The sequence below is a fragment of the Echeneis naucrates genome, chromosome 7 (genome assembly GCF_900963305.1).
Source record: "Echeneis naucrates chromosome 7, fEcheNa1.1, whole genome shotgun sequence".
Taxonomy (NCBI): Eukaryota; Metazoa; Chordata; class Actinopteri; order Carangiformes; family Echeneidae; genus Echeneis; species Echeneis naucrates.
The window spans coordinates 14,918,621-14,943,339 of NC_042517.1; the positions used below are offsets into that span (position 1 = coordinate 14,918,621).

A 24,719-nucleotide genomic window follows, 5' to 3' on the forward strand; every position below is an offset into this window, starting at 1 on the left:
GTCAGTGTTGTCAGCTGAGGTGCTGATTACGGGGCTAAACCATGTATTACCCCATCAGGATAGCTGTGTTGTTACCTCCACACTGAAACCTACTCCTTGTCATTTACCAAACTTACTTAGTCAGAGAACTATGGCACATACGCACACCCGCATGCACAGGAACCCACAAAACTCAGGACAGACTACACAGCTGCATGTTTTAGGGTGACACACAGTGAAAATAGAATTAAGGTAGGTAGATGGGTAACTTCATTGTCATTCAGTCGTAAAGTTCCCTCCCTACTTGCCTACCTTGACAAGAACACACACACACACACACACACACCAACAAAATGTGGCCCCCCACCCAAACAAGAAACAAGAAAGCTGACAGTGACAAATTAGCGCTTAAGAGAACCCTCTGACACTGTAAATTGGCTGCGACTAAGCAGCTGCTACAACGCGCCACATTATTATTCCATATCCACACTGGTGTATTTATTCTGGGCAAAACCTACAAGCTGCCCCCTTATATGGCCAAATATTTGCTGTCATAGGCCTTAGACGCCATGTTTGTCTGTATGCTTGTGTCAGTTTTTCTGAGACATGTTGGTGTGCAATAAATTTAAAAGATACCTGAGATCATGAATATTTAATACACATTCACTTGAACACACACACAACAGTATCTTTCAAAACCTTAAAGGATTTCATATCTGATATTACCCTCTCTATACAAAACTACACATTCAGTTTTTTTTGGGCATGCTCTTTCATGTCTCTGGCGTTTATCTTTATTTCATTTTTTTTATGACTGTGATGTTGATTTTACATGTATTATCATTTTTACAAGTGGGTTTTGAAAAGTGCTGCATAAATATACATTTTCATTCATTCCTGTTACTATTATGAAGGAAATATATGTACACATATGTGCATGTGCACACATATTTACACAGCGAGGAGGAGGAAGAGACGGCGGAGGAGAGAAGGAATTTGTTTATACTCGGATCTTTGATGTCTGTGTGTGTGTGTTATTATAAGCTCAGATGCATGTCCATGGAGAACAAATTTGCCATGGGGGCATATCAGCTATCACACACAGCCACTACCGGCACAGGTGTACTGTATAAACCGGCAAACAAGCTGGTCCCCCATCGGCCCATCGGCACAAGATAAAATAAGTGTTTTGACCGATGTGAAAACAAATGAGGGCAAGTAGAGTGTGAATAAGGAGCAGACAGGCTGGGCTGCATATGAGTGGAAAATCCGAAGGAGAGCTGTGATTTGGTGATTAATGAAATTAGTAAATTCATCAGGGGAAGATAGCGTTTTACTGCTGTGATGCTGCTTGGGAAGATGAAGTGAGAGAGAAGGAGCAGCTCACTCAAGTCCAGCCATTTCCTAAACGGAATGTGACTAAGTAATTTTTCACATTTCCTCTTGTTTCTTCCACCTGGAGCACTCAACACATCCGCCTTCCAACAAAAGCAGCGCCACTTTATTTCTGGCTTTTAAATCATAGCTTGATTTTTTTTTCTTTACTTTACTGTATATCTTCATACATATTTCCTCATACTTTATTTTTCCATGATCCCTTTAGCATTCATGTTGTATTGTTCTAATTTGTCTTTCAATTGTCACTTAAAAACTCACATCTTACTAAAATAGTGTTGAGGAAAACTAAATGATTAACAATATTCTGACCTTACTCAAGGATTACTGCTATCATGCCCTTGAGCAAGGCGCCAGCAGTAACCAAGTGGCTGCAGTGGAGCCATGGTCTGGAAGAAGCGAAAGCTGCGGCCTCGCTGGGTTTATCCCAGATCTGAATGTGGGAAACCGTGAATATTAATATGGGTGTTGCTGGAAAAGGGCATGCATTCTCAATTTTCATCATTTTCTGGGTAAATAAAGAATAAAAAGTAATAATAACCTTTTAAGAAAAAAATCCATTCTTTAACCTCCCACTTCATAACCCTTAATTCTTACTCCATCTCCTCTGCTTCTCTTTTAATAAACAGCAGAGTGGAACAAAATCCTCAGATTTCAAACAGAGAGGGATATTTCAAGGCAGTTCAAACTAAGGGTTGCACATCAAATGGAGTAAGAGGCTGATATGATCTGAAATAAATACATTTTCTTGGCAGCGAGCGGGGAGCCATGAGTTTGGGTCAACACAAAGAGTCTGACATTTTATCTGAGGTGCTTGTGTAGATGCAATGCTGAGTGGTCCAACTGAATATGTTTATCACTGATTGATGTCCTATGGATCTAAAATATGTCTTATCAGCATTTCACTGCTGCCTTCACATATTGCGCCCGTGTTTGTGCGAAACAGACTGAAACAGAAAGGAGGTTGAAAAATAAGGACAAACGTCTGTTTGTGGGTCTAACTGTAAGAACATGTTCTGATGCAGGTGCTTCTATAGTCCAACCGCAAAACAGGAAGTTAATGTTTTCAGACATAAGACAGCCATTCAAACTGTGCGGACACCTGCGAGCACACACAGAAATTAACGCTGCTTACAAATATTTTTATGAAGAAATATTATATACAGACTTTGGAACTTATGTGTATTTTGGCATGCATGCATCCTGTGTGTGTGGGTTATCACAAGATTGATGTTCTCACATCTGGAGTTTAATTGTGGTCACAGGAATAAGGCCCAAATTTGTGCGTGCGTTTATGTGTGGGGAAATGATTGTTTGTTAGTCTACAAATATCCGTCCATTAACAACCATTGATTCCTCCCATCCAACAGACCCTTACAAATTCTTGACCATCCCTTAAATACCAAAGGTCTTATCACATCTGTAGCTATGATAACGTGAAGCTGGGAGTCTGATTTATTTTTCATAATGTAATCATTTTACTTTTTCCTGTTGTTCAAGGTCAAGCAAAACTATCCATGTTTCAAATATACACATATATATATATGATACAGACAAGGAGCACTTGATATATATATATATATATCAAGTGCTCCTTGTCTGTATCCCAGGCTAAGATGTACATTTTTTGTTGCTGTTGTTGTTTTCTTTATCTATACAAACCACTCCAAGATATGAGTAGCTATGGCTTGTGGAACTCTATTCAACAAATCCAGCCATTGGCATTAGTGTTAACAGCTGATATAGATGCTTTCTATAAAGCCTGTTCAGTACCACTGAGCATTTAACCAGGAATGACTCCTACACACATAAGAGTTAAAAAAAAAAAAAAAAAAAAACCCACAAAGCATAAACCATAGTAATATTATTGATGACTTATAGAAGATCACTAGGATATCTAAGGAATGAAATTGATGTGAATAAGTCTTCCCTGTAGCGTAAAGAATTTATGACAATGACCTGCTAGCTAAATTAATCTTTGATGCTCTCTGCTGCACTGCCAAGTGGATGAGAAAGGGTCTATTTCCTCATCGTTTCCCCTCCCTCTCTAAGCAGATAGCAGTTAACAGGCCATCTGACTAAAGGCCAACAGAAACATTCTGATTAAAAAGACATGCTTTGGCCACTGCCAGGACAAATCACACAGCCTGACACAGAAGTCCAATCAGTGCAAAGAAACTCATCCACCCATGCAGTCACATGCTGTATGTACATTAACACACACATGTGAAACACAGCATATTTTCTTATCTAGCGTCTTGTCACAAGTATAAAATATTGATACTCCACTAAGCTCAACATAGTCACAAAAACTGCACATTTGTGTGTTTACAGCAGCAGATTGGGTATGCACTAAGTCCTCTGATAACCTGCAGATGACCTGCATATGACCTCTGACCTCTATGGGCTGACCAGAGCAGAAGGATTGGTTCCATAGGGGTGAATTTTCGCAGCCATAGTAAGATGGCTGCAAAATCTTTACCCATAAAGTAAATGCGCAGTTCAACGCACACACTCATATCCTGTACATAAACACACTCCAGTTACAGCTGAGCAGCATGCACAGGAAGACCTAGATGCAGATGTAGAGGCAGATCGCAAGGCGCATGCAAACACAGGGGGAAACAGAGAGTAGACTGTGTGAACAAACTCTGCAAGAGCTACTGGATCCCTATTATGGTTGATGCTCGTGTGTTCTGACAGAGTTTAACTCAGTCCGCGGTCTCCATGCCAGAGTGGAGAGTCAGTAAAACGGGTAATGAATGAGGCAGGAAACTGTGTTGGATCCAGTGCATGCAGCCCATCCAGATTCATTCTCAACCATTCAGAACCAAAGCTAGTGTTAACACACCTGATGGGGCCAGCATATGTTAAAAAAAACACTATTTTCACATACATTTATTACACTTGTGGCTTCTTCTGTGCAGCTGGTGATCCTCCAGCAGGGACACCACACACCATCAATCTACATATACAGACACACTGAACGGCAAACTGCAACTGTTTTCAGATACACACTCCGCACAGACACACATTCAAAAGACGCCTTACTTCTCTACTTTTTCACACAAACACACACACACACACACACTAAGTAAATATGCATCCAAACATTCACATACAGTACATCTGCGTTGGCACTAAATAACCACTCATTTGGGTACATATACACACCATGCCAATCTGTGAATCAGATGATAATTGAGTAGCACTTTGCCAGTTATAAACAGAGCAGTATAAACAGCCAGTGTCTGGGCTGGATACACCACCTCCCACTGGCATGCCGCTGGCTGCCTGCCTGGCAACATCAATTACGCACACACATAGACACAGACTCACAGTCGAACTCAAACTCTCACACAAATCTGTTTGCTGTATGCATTCACAGTAATTCAAAGACAGAAAGAAAAGCAGCTATCTGGTGATTTTGCAGAACCATGTGAAAACACATGTACATCCTTTAAAGTGAGTATGATCGGAGGAAAACCGCAGGACAGCACTCACGATAGTAGTGAAATGAGAATAAGCTTTCCAGAAGTCAATGCAATAGAAAAGCTATATGTCTCCTGTCATATAATTCAGGAAACATATAAAGTTTCTCATTGTGTTATTGCTGTGACAGGAATGAGGACCATGATTGTTTTGCTTAAATGTGTTGTACATTAACTGTCCCACTGGGATTGTCAAATCCGAGCTTCCTGGGAATCAGATTAGAGCCAAAATGCCCCAATTTCCAACTTTATACCTTGGAAAGTTCAAGATCAGCCCAACAGTCACGGCACAATGTCAAGAGTAATGGCAATGGATGTTGTTGCCGTTATTTTGAGGGTATGTTTAATAGCCATACTAAAAACTACTTACCCAGGTCTGTAGACAAGGATACACAGAAACAGATAAGACATTAAGACACATTATTAAAACCCACAAATATACATACATACACTATGGGTCACAGCATGCATTTCTAGAGTTGATTTCATCAGGCAAAAAGCATAACATGTAAGTGGTTTCAAGTGCTGGAAGGACACAATCTAGACAGTTTATGTCTCGTGGATTACTTCTTTATAAATAGAGCACTTAGGAATGAATTGAGATTTTACAAAGATCCGGTCACTTGGAAGGACACCGATCTCTGAGGACACCCAGATGGTGTCTTTGGATGTATGAATGTCACTGAATTTTTGACCCTCACCTCTCCAGATCAGCAATTTTCTTCTCCTTACAAGTTTTGTCCATCTCAGCGTCCTTTAGAGCAGCCATTAGCCTCTCCACCTCTGCTTGGGACTTCCCAGATTCCTCTCTGTAGCGGGCAACTTCCTGCTCCAGAAGTCTCAATCGATCTGTGATGTCTGGACACTTCTTGACTGGTTCTTCTGTGTTTTGGATCTTTGGCGAGTGGGGCACAAAATACTTTTTAAAACAATGTCAAGGAACATATACAACGTCCACTATAAGACAGTCAAGACCCATCTTTTCAACTTCTGCTTCGCCTTATAAGGTCATTGTCAGACTAACATTAACCTTAACTCTGCTATTTTTTTGATATGATCCGTATATAAGTGTGTGTGTGTGTGTGTGTGTGATAGTGAAGGGCTACACGAAGAGAAAAAAGTGGCATGTAATATAATGGTTTTTAGTGTAAGGCATGATAAAGAGGGGTAAGACTCAAGAAGAATTATATAGGTGCAGTTGGTCATTTACTGTCTTTATACTTATAGTGACATCATATACAGACAGTGAAGTTGTGAATTTCAAATAATGCATATGACTAAGACCAATAGGGCTGATTCAAATTAAGGTGAGCGTAACAAAGCACAAAGCACTGAATCAGTCTGATTAAGGTGAAGCGAAGTCTGGATACAGAGAGTTGAGCCAGAGGAGTCCACAGATGGCCTCCTTCAACACACAGACACATACAAATAAGAGGTATGAAATAATAAAGAACATACCGTGTGGCTTACTGCTGGTAGTCCATCTACTTTGGCTGGCACCTAGAAAAGATGTAAACACAGAGTAAGAATATGGCACACAAAGCAAGTATATTCTTAAAATTACACCTCTGTGGCTGAATTATTGGACACTGATAGTTGCACAGGATCAGATGGGAGCTCAAATCATAAGGGCACCCTTGAAGCCTAATAAAAAAGGTAAATGAACTGTGTGTATGCACTTAGGCCCATAATCTAGCTGAAGCAGAACCAATTTCGTACCCTCATCCGCTCTCATCCCCTCATCATCACCCTCCTCCCTGTGGTTCCCCTGCCGCCTGCTTTTCTGTGGTTTCCTTCTATCAGTTGCCTCTTGGGGCGTCCTTCATGTGGAGTTCAACCATTACCATTATATAATTACCATCTCCCTCTGTTTGGCTGCGAATTTATGAGACCACCAAACATCTTAGTGCTTTTGCGAAGTAAAATGTTGAGAGAAAATTTGCACTGATGAATTCTTTGTCTGAGAAAAATATCCCAGAGGAAGCCTGTAACCTAGAATTATCTTTCACTCTGCTTCTTCTTGTTTCTCTGGGTCTTTACCTCTCCGTTGACTCTGTTTGTGAAGAATTTTTAACTTGTTGAGACAGCTGAGGCCACTCGTTTAAACATCATCAAGTGAGAATGCGCGTGCACACACACTGAATAATTTATTGTCAGGTCTACATAAATCTAGGACAGTACATGTAGTTCTGCTTGCGTTTGCTGTTGAAAAAAAAAAAGGAGTGTCTGTTAACTATTACTTCTAACCAATCTGAGCAAATGCCTCCTTCCAATTATCACAAGCCCACCAGATAGACAAAATGCATAAATAGGCCCCTGCATATGAGAGACGTAGCTACAGCAGGAGCACTGCTAAGTGATTGAAAGGTCAGATGGAGCCACGGTTAACAGAGGTCATTAACCAATGTGTACTGTACATAATGTGCACTTATGTTACAGTTGTGCATCATATTCTATATGTATGTTCATTGAATTTGATGGTTTCTCTATATTTCACCTACAAGAGCCCCAAAAGTCAGTCACTGTACTTGTTTGCACACTTGGATGAACTAAAGGAGTAAAACCTGTGATAAAGGTGGAAAGTGGATAGTAAAGGGGAATCATTGCGATTCCTCTACACAATCTCCACAACAAGCCCATTACACTCATCACCACAAATCCAGCCCAATCTTTGTGAGCACAAAACGCATTAGTCTTAAGTGGAGTGGAGTTTGTTATGTTCTTTCAATGAATAACACAGACAGGCAGAGAGAGGCGGCTGAGAAAATGGCGAGGTCCAACAGGAATTTGTGATATTATGACAGGAGGGGGGAGGCCAGTCAAGATACGGTTACATATATGGTCATAGAAATTATTATTATCATTCCTGGAAATGTCTCTCAATGGTAAATATTACAAACGAATTAAATATGCCACAAGGTTCTTAAGCGGGTTATTGAACTCCTGTTCAGACAAAAACCCAGCAACAGTGGGGCTTGGTAGTCTTTGAAAACACTGGAGACCGACTCCTGAGGGTAATCCCCATCTGTGTTCCTTAGATATGATTGTATTAAATCTCATTCTACTGCTTTCAGTGCAAAAATCTATGCCTGATTAATCTTGTCTTGGTGAAAAAAGACAGTGAGTAAGACCATTATTCCATCCACCATGAATGAAAGACGAATGAAAGACCAAATGGTCTTTTGAACTGGACTCAGTTAAATTGTTGCCTCATTGCTTTGTCTAAACCAACCCAGTCTGGAAAGGTCACTGAACTCCTTGAGTTTTGTTTTAGTTTAGTTTTTTTTTTTTTTTTTTTTACACAAATTTTCTCTTTGAAGAGTGAGTGTTTAGTTCCAGAAGTCCTTTATTAACCCATGGAATCAACAAATTCAGTTTTATGGAAAGAGGATGAGAATGCAAAGAACTGAACAGAGCTTGAGGGTTGAGATAAAAAGCTCCACTAACAGCTTTACTGAGTCAGTAATACAAACATCTGTGGATACACCGAGTGGGCCACAGCGTGTACACGATCTCTACACAAACTCCACATCTGCTTGAGAGGCAAATGGCCTCCATGTCAGCTTTGTCAGACAAAGAGCTCATTTCTCCATTTAAGGGGATAATTTCAATTAACATCAAAAAAGAGTGCACCTCATGCAACCATCAGATAAATGGTGCATACTATGTGGTTTAAACTCATTTTGCCCAACAACAATCAAATTATAGTCCAGTCCATGGTTGGTGCCACTTATCCATAAGGGACACAGGTAATCTCAAAGTGCATGTTGTCAGACTGTGGGAGAAAGCCAGAGTACGTGGAGTGAACCCACACAGGCCTCAGGCCCAGGATTTAAACCCAGACATTTTTCAGCAGTTGGTAGCGCACAACACATCTGCACTTCTGAATTCAGTGGGCCGATCAATCCACCATGTTGATGAGCAACTCCTTGATCTTGAGAGCGATGTAGAGCCAAATCAGCTGCAGGTCAAGGAGTGCAATCATTGCACTCCTTGACCTCAAAGTAGCAAACCGTGACCTCTGTCTGCCTACAACACTTCTTTGAGTGACATTTCGGCGGTGGATTTTTCTTCTGTCTTATTTAGCACTATTGTAAAATCTACATCTACAGCACTCACATCAGTCATTACAAGGCCACAATACTTGCAGGCAGACGGCGGTGAGACTGTGTGTTCGGTCATCCTAATCAGAATCTAATCTCCGGCAGCATGTCAGCTCACCTCTGGGCTACTGAGTATTACGGCCTCACAACCTGCCACGGTCCAGTGCATTACAATAGGCTCAAACACACCGACGTGCACACACATGCACAAACGGTAGTTTTTGTTCTGGCACGCATCCACAGGCACACAAGGAGAAGCGCGTGTACACACACACACTCAAACATAAATTCGCAAACATCATCTGTCTTTTTGAAGAATCTGTAAGTTTACATAACAGCTCTGATTGCTGCTGAGTCCACACTGTCTTATTATGGCAGCACTTCTGTCAGAGTGTGAATCTGCTCGCTACAAAGAGCTGCTGTCTCTTTCATGTGGTGCCCGTCAACATTCAACAAGATATCATTTCACAGGAATGAGATGTGTGTATGCTTTTTATGAGTATAAAAGAAAACATTCTCATAAATTCTGTCAGGACGTGAGTCTGTCCTGGCTTGTAAGCCCGGGAGAGGAAAAGGAAAAAAAAAAAAAACAGACAGCAAGGCCTCTGGCTTGGCACTCGAACAGGGATTGAGGGATCTTTTACGTCCATAAATCACTCTCTCTTAATTCATCCCTTTATCCTGCGGGACAAAGTGCAGGCAGGCCCTTTGCTAGGGAGTTACTTACAATACTGTGCATGCTCACAGGGAGGTAAGAGAGCGGAATTACTATTACAGTATATGTTAGCAGTGTAAATACAGGGTAGAAGGAGCATATTACAACCAGTGTAGAATGACTGTAAAAATTAATTCCTTTAATTCTTTTTGTAAAATAAAAAACAATTATAGAGTATCATGGTATTCGTTTTAAAAATTCGACAGTAAAAAAGTTTTGAGAAAAATACTTCTTATTTTCTTAATGATATCTGCGAAATGAGATTTTGTGTAGCTTGGCAGTGGCGTGGTCTGTGCAAGACTGTTATAATGTGGATAGTGATGAAATATTAATGGCTGTTTGTCTGCAATCCCTACACATACCAGACTGCCGATCTTGAGTTGTTGTCGTGCACACTAACATGAATGTGATTTTAACCGTGAGTTCTGGTTTGCTTTGGATATTTCTGATCGGATGTACCATTTGAAGTACAATGACACTTGAAATCATACTTGCAAATATTCCCAACTCCGCATTCTGTGTAAATTGTAGACTTTTTTTTTTTTTTTCCAACATCACTTCCTAAAATTTTCTAACAGCATCAAAACCTTCCAGACTGACCTCTCCATCTGGTCTCTGGTTCTGGGGGGTGCTGGGGTTGGTGGCCTGGCTCACGGACAATTTTGGGGGCTGCAGGGCTGACAGTTTGTCCCTTAATTCCTGGTTCTCCTTCCTCATCTGCTCCAACTCCTCCAGCCGAACCCTGTCCTCCCGCTCTTTCTGTTCCCGGAGATTTTCAATCACACGCTCCTGAGATAGCAGGAAAAAAAAAAAAAAAAACAGAAGCAGAAAGAGAGTTTTGTCAGAAGTGTGAGGAAGAATATGCTAAAGGCCTTGATACATTTTCTGCATAAAAAGTTGCTCACACAAAGACATGATGGAAACTACATAAAATGAAAATAGTTTTGCATCCAATGTGTAACAGATTGCCAGACCTTTGTGATTACAGTTCTTTCCTATCATTATTGAACTATCTAAACCAGCCTTTTGCTGAATAGGCTCACCAGCATGCTTCATGAAGCACAGCCAAAGACAAACTCATAAATGCCCATCATAAATAATACTATAATAAATAACAGTAGGCACATGAGGAGGTCAAAGCCAAGTAGAACAGAGAAAGGAGGGGGAGGAAGGAAGAGACGGGTTGAGCGACAGAGACAGATTTATGGGCACTGGATTGGAAAGCTCTGTAGATCACTTCCTAACCACTCCGCTGATGAACCAAGTTGGGATGTTTACATCATAATTTTCTCTATTCTCTAATCACATTGGTCAGCAGGAGGACCGCAACTCTGGGCATTGGCCTGAGACCAGGTACACGCCATGGGTGGTAGAGCATGCAAGGTGTGTGTAGCTGAGGTGTGTTTAGGTGTGGAGTGAAGTGATTATCAAGGTGTTTATTCAGGTGTTTATTTAGGCACAGAGTACAGCTCAGCAATGAGGCTTTACGATGTGGCATTGCCGCATGATTGGCAGCTTTAAACCCCTGGGTAATTGGACAAATACAACCGCTAACTAGACCTGGCATAGTAACATAGTGGGCTTTGGAAGAGAGGGCGAAAGAGAGAATAGAGAGGCAGAGAGACCACATGTTTAATAGGTCCTGGGTGTTTTCCCTATACTATGAAATATCTCAAGGATGTTTGGGGTTAAGGGAAAGAGACCAGGATGTGATAATAAAGCATGCCTTAAGTGTGGTGCATATATAAACAGAACAAAAAACACACATATAACATCACAGACGGAATGAAAAAAAAAAAAAAAAAAAAACACACACAGATATATATATATATACTGAAGAGCAGGACTCTGCATGGGCACGATGCCCCAGTCGGTTAATTAGAACCACAGTACTGTGGCTAGCAACTGGCTCCAAGAGCAGGTTTGTGACAGGGTGTGTGATTAGCAACGCACACACACTCGCTCTTGTAAACACATTACACACACCCTGTGTTGACCACAAAGTCTGAAAAGCTCTCCAATGTTCTCCTCATCACAGCTGAGTAATGTGTGAGCTACATCAGAAGTGGTTTCTGGGTAAACAGATGGACCGACACAGAAAAGGGATTTACAGTTTATTGTGCCATTATGCTATTCATTTCAAAGTCTGTCAGCAACAAAAACAAATTTAGGTGATAAAAGATTATTCTAAGTGAAAACATCTATGCACTCTGTCAGTCCATGTGTTGGAAACACAATGAAAAGCACATCAGCCAAGTTCTAGTGTATCAATAAACTTAAGTTTGTGAGCAAAACGGAAAACAGTTCTTCTTTGAATGGATGTCAACTCGTCATAATGGGTTTTTTTAGTTTAGTTAAGTCTATATAAGAACACCATTGTGTGTAAACTGTGCAGGAAAACCCATCCAACCAAGACAGGAAAACAACTTATTTTATCACCTTTGCCAGAACCCTCCCAGATTACAGCATCTCATGTCATCAGGCATCACCAACATCTGCTACATCTCAAGAAATGACCCAGAGGCAGAACATGATGGAGCAGTGACAGCAACAACGTATGAATAAAACATCCAAATGATTTAAGGAAATAGTGCTGTGCTAAATTGCGAAGGATATGCTGACACTATGGTTGACATTTTTCAACGTATCTTTATCAAAGAATAGGTCAAGTGCTCTGGTGTGATTCAGCATCAACGCAGGCCACCCAGCCGCATCTTTCTTCTAATGTTTAAAAAATTTCAGATTGCCAACAATATTTTGGACAGATCACTCAGCCTTACATAAGTATAGATAAACACAGAATCATGGTAGCAAGATTTCTGCACACCATTAAAATTCTGTCTTTTTTTTCTGTTTATTAGGTCTATTTACTGTACTTCAGTCATACAGTAAAATCAGCACACTGACAAGTAATATAAATGATCCTGCAAACTGAAATATGTAACAGGAAAAGCATGAACATACACCCATACAGTGTGCACACTGGAGCATGCAGGAAAGTGGCAGCCATTTGAAAACAAGCAGCACCGCTGGACATTCACATCTGTCCTAAGCAGGAAAATCTGTAAAACCAGCAGTCAGTGCCAACAAAATGTAAACCAGCCTCCATCTTTTAGCTTGAAGAACAAACAAGCACATAAATGAGAATAATTTTTTTCACCTGCAACGCCAAAACAATCATTTTTTAGACCACAGTACCTGCCAATGTGTGTTAGGAACAACTTTATATATGTAACAAAGCTAAGCAAGATGGAGTCACCCTGAAATCAAGCCAGTCAGCTCAAGGTAATGTAGGTAATGTATATGCTGCCAAACTAGGGTTTGACATTTCCATGTTCATGGTCAGTACAGTATATAGCATCAGAGCTATCTAGTGTTCAAGCCTGTCTCCAATTAGAAATTGCTGGCACCCTGTAACCAGTGAGTGAAAATGCATAAACACATCACTAAAGACGTGAGGGAGAAAAATAACACCGCTATTCAAAGCAGGAATTTGCATTGACATTCAAGCTTCTCCAAAGCAACTTGTTTTGCCAGGAATATTGTCAAATCAGTGGGGTTTTATTGGGTTAGTGACCTGTTTGAAGAAATGCAGTGCATTTACTGAAACAAAACACCTCATGGGCCAGTGAGGCCATTCATCTTTTAGTGTTGGTGGCAGCGGGCTAGCTCAGTAGTGTTGAAGCGAGGCTTTATGGAGACCAGCTGCTCACTCATGTTGCCAGAAAAACAACAAACACTGAATGTTTACAACTAGCAACATCAGTCCGTCTTCTGACCCACCCGCCCAAGTGGAGGAACTCTGCTTAGCTCACCTTGAATCACACAGTTGTTCCGCATTGTGGTTTTACACTGTAATGTATCTTCCCCTGGATATAGACACATGCAACACTATGCTGATCTCTCTTGTTGAGAATTAGCAGACTAGTAAATCCAGTTGGATCCAATTGATGAACCACAGAACAGAGTCAGTTCCAAACTTGATATTGTTAAAATAACAGTGAACTGGGGATGTGCACATCAGGACTTTACATTACATCGTGTCTGCGTTATCTCTCTTGCTATGTCACTGCTATTTAATTTGTTCTTTATGTGCATTAGGAATGTGGCTATGTTGTCTGTTAGTTTCCCTGTCTGACTGTCTGAAAACGAGTATTTCTTTCCAGCTCTGTTCTTCTTCTTTCATGTCTTTGTAGAAGTTATTCTTTTTTTTTTTTTCCACTGTCTCCACCCTTACATTCCTTGACCCCTCCCTCTCAATTCAGAGACCATTTCTTCCATCAGGTCCGTGCCCCTTCTGCCATTCGGCTTCTCCACTGTCCACCTCCCATCTTCCAACTTCCTCTTATTCTATAGATCATTCCATCCCCAACTTCTTTGTAGGTACAGACAGGGACTAATCCTCTGTCTATGTTCACCGTGAACCTCCCTGCTCCTGCAGCCTCTTTCTCTCCCTTACTCTTTTTCAGAAGAGACCTCATCTGGTGTGGTCCAGGTTCTATAAATTAGGAGGCTGTGTCCATAAATTGTTGCAATGAGTCATAGCAAAGCATGCAGCTTAATTAAGCCATATGCCTTGGAGTGTGTCTCAATGGGTAAAAATCTCCAAGCCATTCTAGTGGTTTCAGTTTGTGACTTTTTGTCTACATCCGACAACAAGTTTCTCTTCATCAAGATCATTATTCCTCATGCCTTTATTACTCCCAGCAGAGAGCAAAATCTGCATCAGCCTTGGTATCACTTTGTCTTTTTAACAAGTCCATCCTCACATTCTCTTCATTCCTCACTTACTTTTTCTGATAGAGCCTCCTCCAGAGTGGCAAGGGCCGTGTCCGTATTGCTGGAGTCAGTTTGGAGGCCCTGAACTCTTTCTCTTAATCCAGCCAGCTGTTTGTCTTTATCCTTTAACTGCTCCAACAGGTTCTCAATCTAGAAAAAGAAGGGCAGGAGCCGAGAAACAGAGTAGCTGAGGTTGGCAGAATATTGATATTAAACAAACATATCCATCACAAAGACTCAAAGAATCGTGGGGAGAAAAGTTTACACTGTACCAGAAAGATTTAGTAACACTGGTATAATGTGCCTAATTGGATTATAATGACTGGAGACTTTGTGGGACCAAAGTACCACAAAAGGAAATTATGCCATTGAACAATGATTCATCGAGAAGATGAATCTGGACACTGCTGCTCCATCTCTGGCTGTTTACTCCAATTTCCTGCTGTGATGTCATTCATTCTAGTGCAGCATCTCGAAGTTGAGCAGCAATGAAAGCACTTTAGCGTTGAGTTTAGGTCGAAACATTTAAGATCAGCTCCACAAGGAAAGAAGAAATTAGTTCATCTTTAAAGTAAAATGTTTAGTTGAGAGGTGTAAAGGACAAAGTGGCAGAGGAAGAAGGGTAAGGTTTGTGTGGCCCACCTGAGCACTGCATTAAAACGCTTGAATGGAAGATTGACAGCATTACACCAAAAGTTAATGCAGCCCATTGACTTTCAGGGCTTTGTCTCTATATCTTCTTTTTTGTGGCTAACCTCATGTTGCTAAAGTGGTGGTGTAATAGCCAGTTGTGCTGCTCAACAGCTTATCTGATAATCATTTGCAAAACAGAACACAAACACACACAGAGATACGTACAGACGGCACACACGGGCACACACACACAGGCACACACAAAATGCCCCGAGCTGCAGCAAACAAAACACTAGCAGATGCAGCTGGAGAAGGACACAGTGCGATGCAATGGAACTCCAGCGGTCTACAAATTAGTTACAAAGGGACAGCACATCTGGTGATAGGACATTCTGAAATGGTGACTTCCTTGTGGCTCATAATAATTTTTAAATGCACACCACATTCTTCTAAATGCTGAATTAATATCACCTTGATGAAACAAAGGGTAGCTCTTTTCAAGAAATTGACGGTCACCCCGAGATTCATCTAAATCTATGCAGCAGAGAGCATTAATTTCACTCACTGCTGCAATGCATTAATACCATATTTGACCCAAGTGCTTCTTTCTCAGATCGAGGCTTGGGCTGCACAAAGGAAAGGCATATGCAATGAAAAGAATTCATTATTTAATGAACATGAGAATCCAATAAAAACAAGAAAGGCACTTCAGGCCATCAAGAGACCACATTTTAACTGTAATGGTGACAGGGTAAAAAAAAAAAATGTCCAGTGGGGAGAATAAGCTGCATTCCAGTCATGGGTACATAGATAGATAATGTCCAAATCTCCACAGCTATTTTACAAATGAATCCAATTAGTCTGTAGACTTTGGTGTTCTCCGCTCCCTAGAGGCAAAGAACAAGGACTTAAAGGAGCCATCTTGGTTTTGGAAATGGAGGGAAAGTAGCAGAAGGGGTGGGAAAAAGCAGCCAGGACCCTTTGGCAGATCTTGATAGGTTAATGACAGTCATTACAGAACCAAACCAAAGGCTCTGGTTGGTCGGTCCACAAGCGACAGGGACATTAAACCCTTCAGGGAATGATGGGAAAGCTTCACACTACCAAAAGACAGATAAAATTCTCAGTAACTCATGATTGCCATAGTTGTGTTAGATGGAATTTCAGGGTGGACGTTGTGACAAAGAGAGTAAAGGGGGTGCTTTGGTTTCCTCGTTTATTCTTTTATGTTTCCCTTATTGTAAGTAAGTGGACAAAAGTGGTGCATTTCTCTCATTTTCTTGGGGTAATCGGCATTAGATAGCTAGAGCTACACACATTTTGACATTGATAATCTCCAAATCATCAAGCACGGGTAAACCCCCAAAGGTTACAGAAGACTGATGGTGGAACATGCTTATCTCAGCCCACAGTAAACACAGGAGGAAGTACAAACAAACCAAATTGGGCTTTGGCCATTATACCAGCTCAGTAGCTCAATATACCTGGTTTTCCAAAGTAGGCATCGAAACATATACATATGCACTCATGCACACTCCTTCTCCCTGTCCCTGAGGGCAGCACAGAACCCAATTTCAGGTCAAATTGAGCATGTCGCCCCTGGTCTTAGATAAATGATTACATTCTTCACCAGCCTTAAGTTTGCTTTGGCCTGGTCACACAAAATAACAACCCGTGGATGAAATATTTAGCCTCGTTGCTCAGCCTTCTGTCAAATTGTGCAGAAAAACATTAAACACGACTTAAAACCTTGTACCAATGGATGAGAATGAGTCACGTGAGACACGGATATGGGAAAGAGGTCGAGGAATTTCTGTCAGAAATCTCATACTCAAAACACACTCTCGGAAGAGAAATGCCTTCTGTGGCCCAGGGCAGCTGTATGCCTTTTTGGAAGTGTGTGTGTGTGTGTGTGGAATGGGCTTCCAGTAGCTTGGCTGTTATGATGAGAACAGCAGCCATTCATTTTATCTTTCATTGTACGGGGCAAACTATACTCCCGCATCTCTCTCTTTCACTCACATACACACACAGAGACACAGAGGCTTTTATCATTAAACCGTTGTGCATATGTCATCCCACTCTCCAACCACACACACCTCCTGCTGGAGTAGACCACCTACGATAAGCGGCTACTATGACTCTTTGGGCCAGGCACTCTGGTGTCGACTGTCTGTCTAAGCGAGTGTGTATTATCTTGACATATCATGACGTCTGCCTATGTCATCTCCCCCATATGTGGCTCCCCACTGTTTACAGGCATACTGTTTTGACTCTGATAACTTTATCAACATACTGATAGGATGTGAACACGCTCTGCTTAAAGGATACACAGTTACCTTGCACTGAAATTGACTTAGCAACGGTATTGACCAGTGCCACTCTAAAATAGAGTTGAATAGTAAAGTGCTCCAAGTCTTTGGGAGGCTGTGGGTTGTGGAGATTTCATGGCTAGTGATTCTTAATCGCTTACAGCTTTCAGCAAAATAGTTGACCAAATGCCTAGCCATCATTGACATAATTATATAAAAAATAAAAAGATGCAGAGGGACATTACAGCCATGATTTTAGAAATTACGGCAACACTGATACAAAAAGTATGTTAACTTGGAAACAAAGATGGAGTACAAATGGGTTGCTTTTATCATTTTTCAACTAGTTAGAAAAACTAGTGGGTGAAAAGCGGACAAAAGTTATTGCAATTATATAACATTTATTCATACTAGGATATTTAAAGTGAGGGGGATAATTCAAGCTATTGCTGGCCTACATTTTCTGAAGTAAACAGTTGTCAGAAAACAATGGGTTTCTAAGTGGACTAAAAAACTCATTGGAGGCCTCATTGTTGCATTGTGGTTACAGTCTGTAGAGTATGATCATGATTAGGACAAGCTGAGTTCTAATGTAATGGGAGAGAAGTTAGTGAAATGGTATCGGGCCCTGTGTCTCTGGCAAAAAGTCTCAATCTAAAAGCAGTTTGTTCCACATAAGAACCACAAACCCACTCGACCCGTCTGTCTTCCATCGCATCTAAGACCCAGAACTCTGTGGCCTCCGGAGGAATCATTTCTGCAGAACACAAAGGAGACTAACGTGGGGCATGAGCACCATAAAAATACAGTCATTTGTATTTTTAAAACTCTTTTGGACCAATAAAAACACCAAACAATAATTGGCAGCACTTTTTGAAAGGCAACTCATTTCTCTGCGCTTGTCATCGCCCCTGGAAATATGACAGGGACAGTTGTAAAACCCGAAGATCTTGGCAGTGACACATATGGGCACGAAGGCACAAATGCGTGAGCGTGCACAGAGACACAGAGCCACACACAAATACACAGAGGGACGATAACCACAAACTGTACAATATGTAGTGACATAGTGTGTATTTCCCCAGAGAAATCTAGGTCACAGTAAAACAGAGACATGATGAAAGACTACACACTGAAAATATCAAACTGCTACTTCAAGTGCTCCGCTGTCACACACTGCGATCCAAGCAAAGCATGTACTTATTAAACTTGGAATTTTATTATGTTTGCGTGTGTGCGCGCCTGTGCGCTTGTGTATGTGTGTGTGTGTGTTTGTTCCAGTACACTCAGACACCTGCACAATGTTATCGTCTCCTGCCATCAGAGCTTGTTGATTCCCAGGTTAATAAAGGACTTCCTCCTGCTCCTGAGCACTCAGCTGTGGCTCTTCAAAGAGAAACACAGCCTGGCCATGAAGCTCGGGTAAGATAGTGACCCTTTCTGTGTGGGGAGGGTGCACTTCATTTTACCCCGGTCCCACCACTACCTCCCACAGCCACACCACACGGAACTAACAGGGCAACGCTGGTTGTCTTGTGTTGTAGGCTTGTCAAATCAATATAGTGTAAGCTGGCGCCCCCATGTGGTCATTTATGACCAAAGGCCAATTTATCCACTTTGCAAATTCCTGAGTTTATTTAAAATGAAAAATACCAGGTTTACGTAATTCTTTGTCATGTCTTTGCTGTTCAAGGGGCCATTGTGTGAGGACAGCAGAGCAGTGCACGGCTATAGAAAAAGCTGTAGTGTCCAGTTCTTTGAATAAGTGAACTTTATGAGATGTGATCCATCTTCACTACACAAAATTGTGAGTTGAGAGACGAACCTCTCTGATCCCCGATTTAACTTGTATGATTTAACAAGATGAACAAATTTTACTCCATCCCATTGTTAGCTCCCTTAAAAGAGCATTTTAAATAAAAACATATTACACTGTACAAGCAGCTACAGAGAGCATTTCAAACTCTGCAGTTCCTTTCAGATCTCTGTGGACTGCTGGGTCACCTGCATGGGAATGTGAAGGGACAACGCAGAAACCAAGCAGAAAATGACACCTCTCCCCTATTCCCCTCTACTGACCTTCCTGATCTCATGCTGCTTTGCTCATTGAGTCATTACTCATCTGTTATCAACTGGAACGTCAGAGCACAATGACTTCATAAGATGAGTGGTGCCCGAGAGAGGGTGGAAGAGAAAGGGAGGGTCAAGAAACATGGAGCTAAGGTTCTGAAATCATCCACACTTTTCAAATGGAGAAAAGTAGGAGTCATTCTTTATTTCTATCAGCGCACGCTCTAGAATGTTTCCCTCAGAAGAACACAGTACATGCCAAAGAGTACAAAAGGCTTGCAAAATCTTTCTCTCCAATTAACAAATTAAATAAAAGCTTTTTTCAGGGCTTTGATCTTTTGGCCAAACAAAGGGCTGGGCACAATTGCACAAGAACATGTGTGGTGCCACTCAGTGTGCCTGCATGCCTGTCTAAATATGCTGCGCTGTTCTCTACCAAACCAAAAACAACTATACAGAGCCGGTGTTGACAAGCCAAACAGGCAGATTGCTGACTATCCTATAGCCAAGGGGAGAAGAAAAAAAAAAATAAATAAACGATTTGTTCAAGTGGAACTGGGAGCAAACGAAAGAGACAGAATTTTCTATGGGTTTCACTATGATTACGACTGAGGCCTTGACTCAGAGCAACTTCCTCCCCATTCATTTTTCTCCTAACTACCAGTGCCTGTCAAGAAATACAAAGGTACTCTGTGTCCATCAGCAACAGACATACTCTCATTTCAATTCAGACACACAGGAACATAAACATATACAAATAAAGAAAAGAGATTTTGCATACAGAGAAACAAGCATCACAGACAGATGTATATATAATGAGACCCATTAATCATAATTCATGAAATTGTTTTCCTTTTCTCATATAATCAGACCTTCCATGTATTTGACACTGTGGACACAGTGATAAATGCCAATAATTCCTAAAACAGAGATAAAATAACACAACTTCCATAACATTCCCATGGTAATTACAAATTATAGCAAAGTATAAAATCTCAAAAATCTAAGTTAAGTAACAAATGCCACCCATACAGATAATTTTAATGGAAGAAATTATGTCAAATACACCGGAACCGTTAAAACAAAATTACCATTCTCAAGAACAAACGTGTCACATAGTGGCCAAGGTATGGGGGGTTTCTCCTTCACAAGAGCTTATAATTTAACAACAGTTTTGAGATAACGTTAGCAAAATTTCATTTATAGAATGCAAAATGACAGAAGTGAAACAAAAATGGCATAAAATTAAACGTGAATTAAAAAACAAAATTTGCGGGCAGACAAAACTAAAGAACGAAAGAGAGAGCCGAGGAGTTCCTGATAACAGATGAGATCAGCAGAGTAGTGAGAAGGGAAAAGTTTAGTGTGTTAGTTTAACTTTGCATTTGGTTTAGAACCACCAGTTGATCTGCATAAATTAAAACACAGCCCAGCCCAACTAGTCATTGTGTTTTGGACTTTCTGTCACCAGAAAAAAATACTGTTTCAACAAAAGCGCTACCTAAAAAGTATAAATCTGTGTTTCCATTAAAATATTATCACCCATGATAGTAATAAATGAGCAGTGTGGGCAACAAATGTGTAAGATATATTTAGAATTTTTTTTCAACAAATGATTTTACCTCCAAATGTCTCATTGAAAGTAAAACATCCAAAACACTTCATGTTCATAAATGGGACTAAAATATTTTGGAAGCCTGACGAATGAGGCCCAATATTTGTTTATGTGTATTTACACACATGCAAACAGGAAACGGTATCCATAATTCAAATTCTGTACGGTCATTATAACATGTGGCTTGGTCTGAATATACAGTACTAATCTACGAGGAACATACACACACACTCACAATTAAGCTGATTATTATCATGAATGTCAGGCCAAGTCTTTACGATAGGGGCTGCATATAGCACTTGCACACATGACAAGCAGACGTCCTCCCCCTCTCCCCACACATTCCTGCAGAAAGGCAGTCACATACGGACCCTCCACTGCTTTCATACATATCAATTAGACCCTGACCAAAACAGAGAGAAAACCGAGGAGAGTATTGTTTTTCGGGGAGATCTTTCCTGGTCGACCAGAAAGACTCCTCAGCTCCAGATTCGTTCAATGAAGACAGATTGCACTTGTGCAAGCTGGGGTTGTACGTGAGTGTGACCGTGTCTGTGTGTGTGCCGGCCAAGTTGATCCACGTCCATGCTCTTTAGGCTCAAGACCCTATCTCTGCCCCCCTCAGCTGCGGAATGCTTCAGTGATTGCTGGGTAATTACTCCAACGCTTTATTCCCCTGCTCACAGCACCATTAGTATTTATTCTTTTCTTTTTCTCCACTTTGGAGAGAGGGAAGGGAGAGCCCTTTGATCTAAAAGAAAGAAAGAAGGAAAGAAAGAAACCCATATGAAGCCACCCTTTGGGGAGCACAGCAGCTGTGTGACAACCTGTAGCTTCTGACCCAGTCAGACAGGTCAGAGCATATAGTCATATGTCAACTGGGAGATGGGGACGCAAACTGTGACCCACTTTCATCTGAGAAGGTTAGGCAGAGGCAGAGGTGCCTGAGATCTTAAAGTATGAATTACTAACACTGGGCTGCCTACAGTTGAGGTCAAAATGGGTCAGGCTGAATTATGGCTCGTGTCATCATCAGGATACAGTCAAATCCGCAATCTTCATCAAGTCAGAGAGCCATCAAACATTTCTAAATTCTCGAACTGTGCAATTTCAGCTGTGTGTCTGTTGTGGTCAGGCAGAAGACGGGCTGGAATAGCTGTAGCCTAACATATGGCCCAACACTGGGTTTGTCTTGACTGATGTGCAGCCTGGCTCCAATCAGCCAGCCTCGGGCCCTCACCATTAACCCTGGCTGATTGCTGATAGGAGCAGAGAGCAGAGGGGGACATAAGAGGGGGGGGGGCTATCGCAGCCTGTTTACCGGAACCTCCCCAGCTCCAGCAGGCTTATCTGTTGCCATGTCTCTGCACTGTGATTGGTCAGATGGAATCCATTAGGATGAAAGGCATTGGTGGCCTCATCACAGATCCATCAAGATCACACTCGTGCTCGTACCCAGGAACTCCAAATGAGTTATCTCCCACACAAATAAAGCTGTTACACACACTCATCTGGAATGCAGCCAAGTTTGTTGATTGATTGATTAGTAACTCATGTGTCTTACAACATTCCCATTAATGAAGACTCAATTATCAAAGCAATCGACATTTAGGAAGCCAATGCAATTCCATACATTTGTGATGATGTGGTGTTACCACACATACGACATTGCAGCTGTTTTACCAAGGCAAAGCATATCGACTGTCCACAGACTGGCAAGAAATTTACAATATCATTTTGGTGATAGTGGTGAGCACTGGATAATAGAGCTGAAACAATAAGCTGATAAATGGTTTTAAAAAAAATTATAACAGCAAACACAAAATATGAAACATTTGTTGGTTGTAGCCTACTAAAAACAAATTATAAAGAAATAAATTTTCACCTATTTGTCTTGTTTGAAATTAAACTTATTATCATTTAGATTTGGTTTGTTGTGTTTTGGCATCTAGGTAGTTTTCATATTTTTCACTGTGACATTTTACTGATAAAATCAGAAGACTCATCATTATTAAAAGAGACTATTACCCGCAGCCTTTCTGGGCATCTTTTAAATTTTTTAATATTAGAACTAGGTCATATATTCGAGTGTGGCAATGTTTAATGTGGAACCCCTCTTGTATTTGTTTTAATATTCACTGGTGTTCAAGAGTAATATAGAATTAATTTTATCTGAATAAAACAGAAAAATGCTGTAAAATATATTCATATATATATAACGTATTTAGATCAGGAAAATTTTACCAAAAAATAAATAGCCAATAAAAATCATATATCAAAGCAATATTGGACACATTTCAGAACTCAAAAGTACTTAGATAGCCAGCTCTTGTGATGATGTGTCATCAGATATAGGAAATAGTTGAACCCGGACACACTCTTAAAGCAGAAAACAAGGCTCATGTTTGTCAATACATATTGCACACACATACAAGCATAAGCACACAGACACGATGCCAATGCTGGACTAAATATTTTCCTCTCTATCACCATGAAGCACTTCCCCCTTGCAATCAATATGCATCATATTCAGCAGTGCCAGTGTTGTTTTAGGGTAGTGTGTAAGACATGGGGGAGGTGGGAGAGAAAAGAAGCACTGAAGGTTGTTTTGGAAAAAACAAGGTCGGCAAAAGCCTGCGTGGGTACAGAAGTTGGCCCATACTTAATACAAAACGACATCAGACGTCATCAGACCACATGCATCCATTTATTCAACGTGAAAGATGAAAATGGAGTGTTATTTTAACTATATGAAGCCTCATAAAATAATGAAAAGTATCCCGACCAACCAAGAAGCAATTGCTCCACAGAGAGCAACAGGGGAGAGGAAAAAGAGAAAGAGCAGAGGGCTAGGGAATATCTCTATTCACCTCCATATCATGCTCTGTCTCGCTCTCTCTCTCTCTCTACTTTCCTTCACCATCAAAGGACACCAGACCAGAGCCAGCGATGACACCAAGTGCTGAAAGAATCTGGCAGAGGGTGTACCATAGAAGAGCTGAGTTCCTCTGAGAAAGTCTAATGGAGACCTATGAGACGCTATCATAACCAACAGAGACTCTTGTGTAGAGGACATCCTTCTACATAGACACGAACATGAAAAAGATACACACATATGCCCAGCACAGCAAAAGCAGAAGTAACTGAATCTCCCAGTCTGTCGTTGCTATAGGAAGGGAACATGATAGGGGATACTATACGTCCATGCACACAGCCTGGCTTTTTAAAAGCATGAATATGGATTGAGACGACCACAATGTTTGAACATGAATAACACATGTATGCCAAAACCACACCACAACCGGCTCTGCGTGTGTACCTCCCACACCCCTACCCCACTAACGAAAAAGAAAAAAAAAAAAGAAACTAAAAATGAGAAAATAAATAAATAAATCCATCATTATGCATTGGTCATGGTCTCACAGACCAAGGGCTCGAACAGAGCTCCCACTGTTCTGTGTTGTGATACGGAAATTTGAAAATGCCAGCGTAAACCTAACATATGCATTTTCTATTTTCATTTAAGGACCAGTTCCTCATTATTTTTAGTTGAATTCAGCCTCTAAGTATTAGGATCAATGTAGGGCTCAAACTACAGCAATGACATTGCGGTGCCATACAAGTCAC

General features: G+C 41.0%; 1 protein-coding gene across 1 annotated transcript in view; it reads right to left on the reverse strand.

Moving 5' to 3' along the window:
- The window catches only part of LOC115045669 (ERC protein 2-like), a 135,482-nt gene that overhangs the window by 75,296 nt on the left and 35,467 nt on the right, over positions 1–24,719 (reverse strand). The window contains exons 9-12 of the mRNA XM_029505455.1: positions 14,475–14,612; positions 10,284–10,472; positions 6,324–6,365; positions 5,567–5,760 (exon numbers count right to left, since the gene is read on the reverse strand). Coding sequence (XP_029361315.1) covers positions 5,567–5,760; positions 6,324–6,365; positions 10,284–10,472; positions 14,475–14,612 — 563 coding nt within the window. The remainder of the gene's footprint in view (positions 1–5,566; positions 5,761–6,323; positions 6,366–10,283; positions 10,473–14,474; positions 14,613–24,719) is intronic.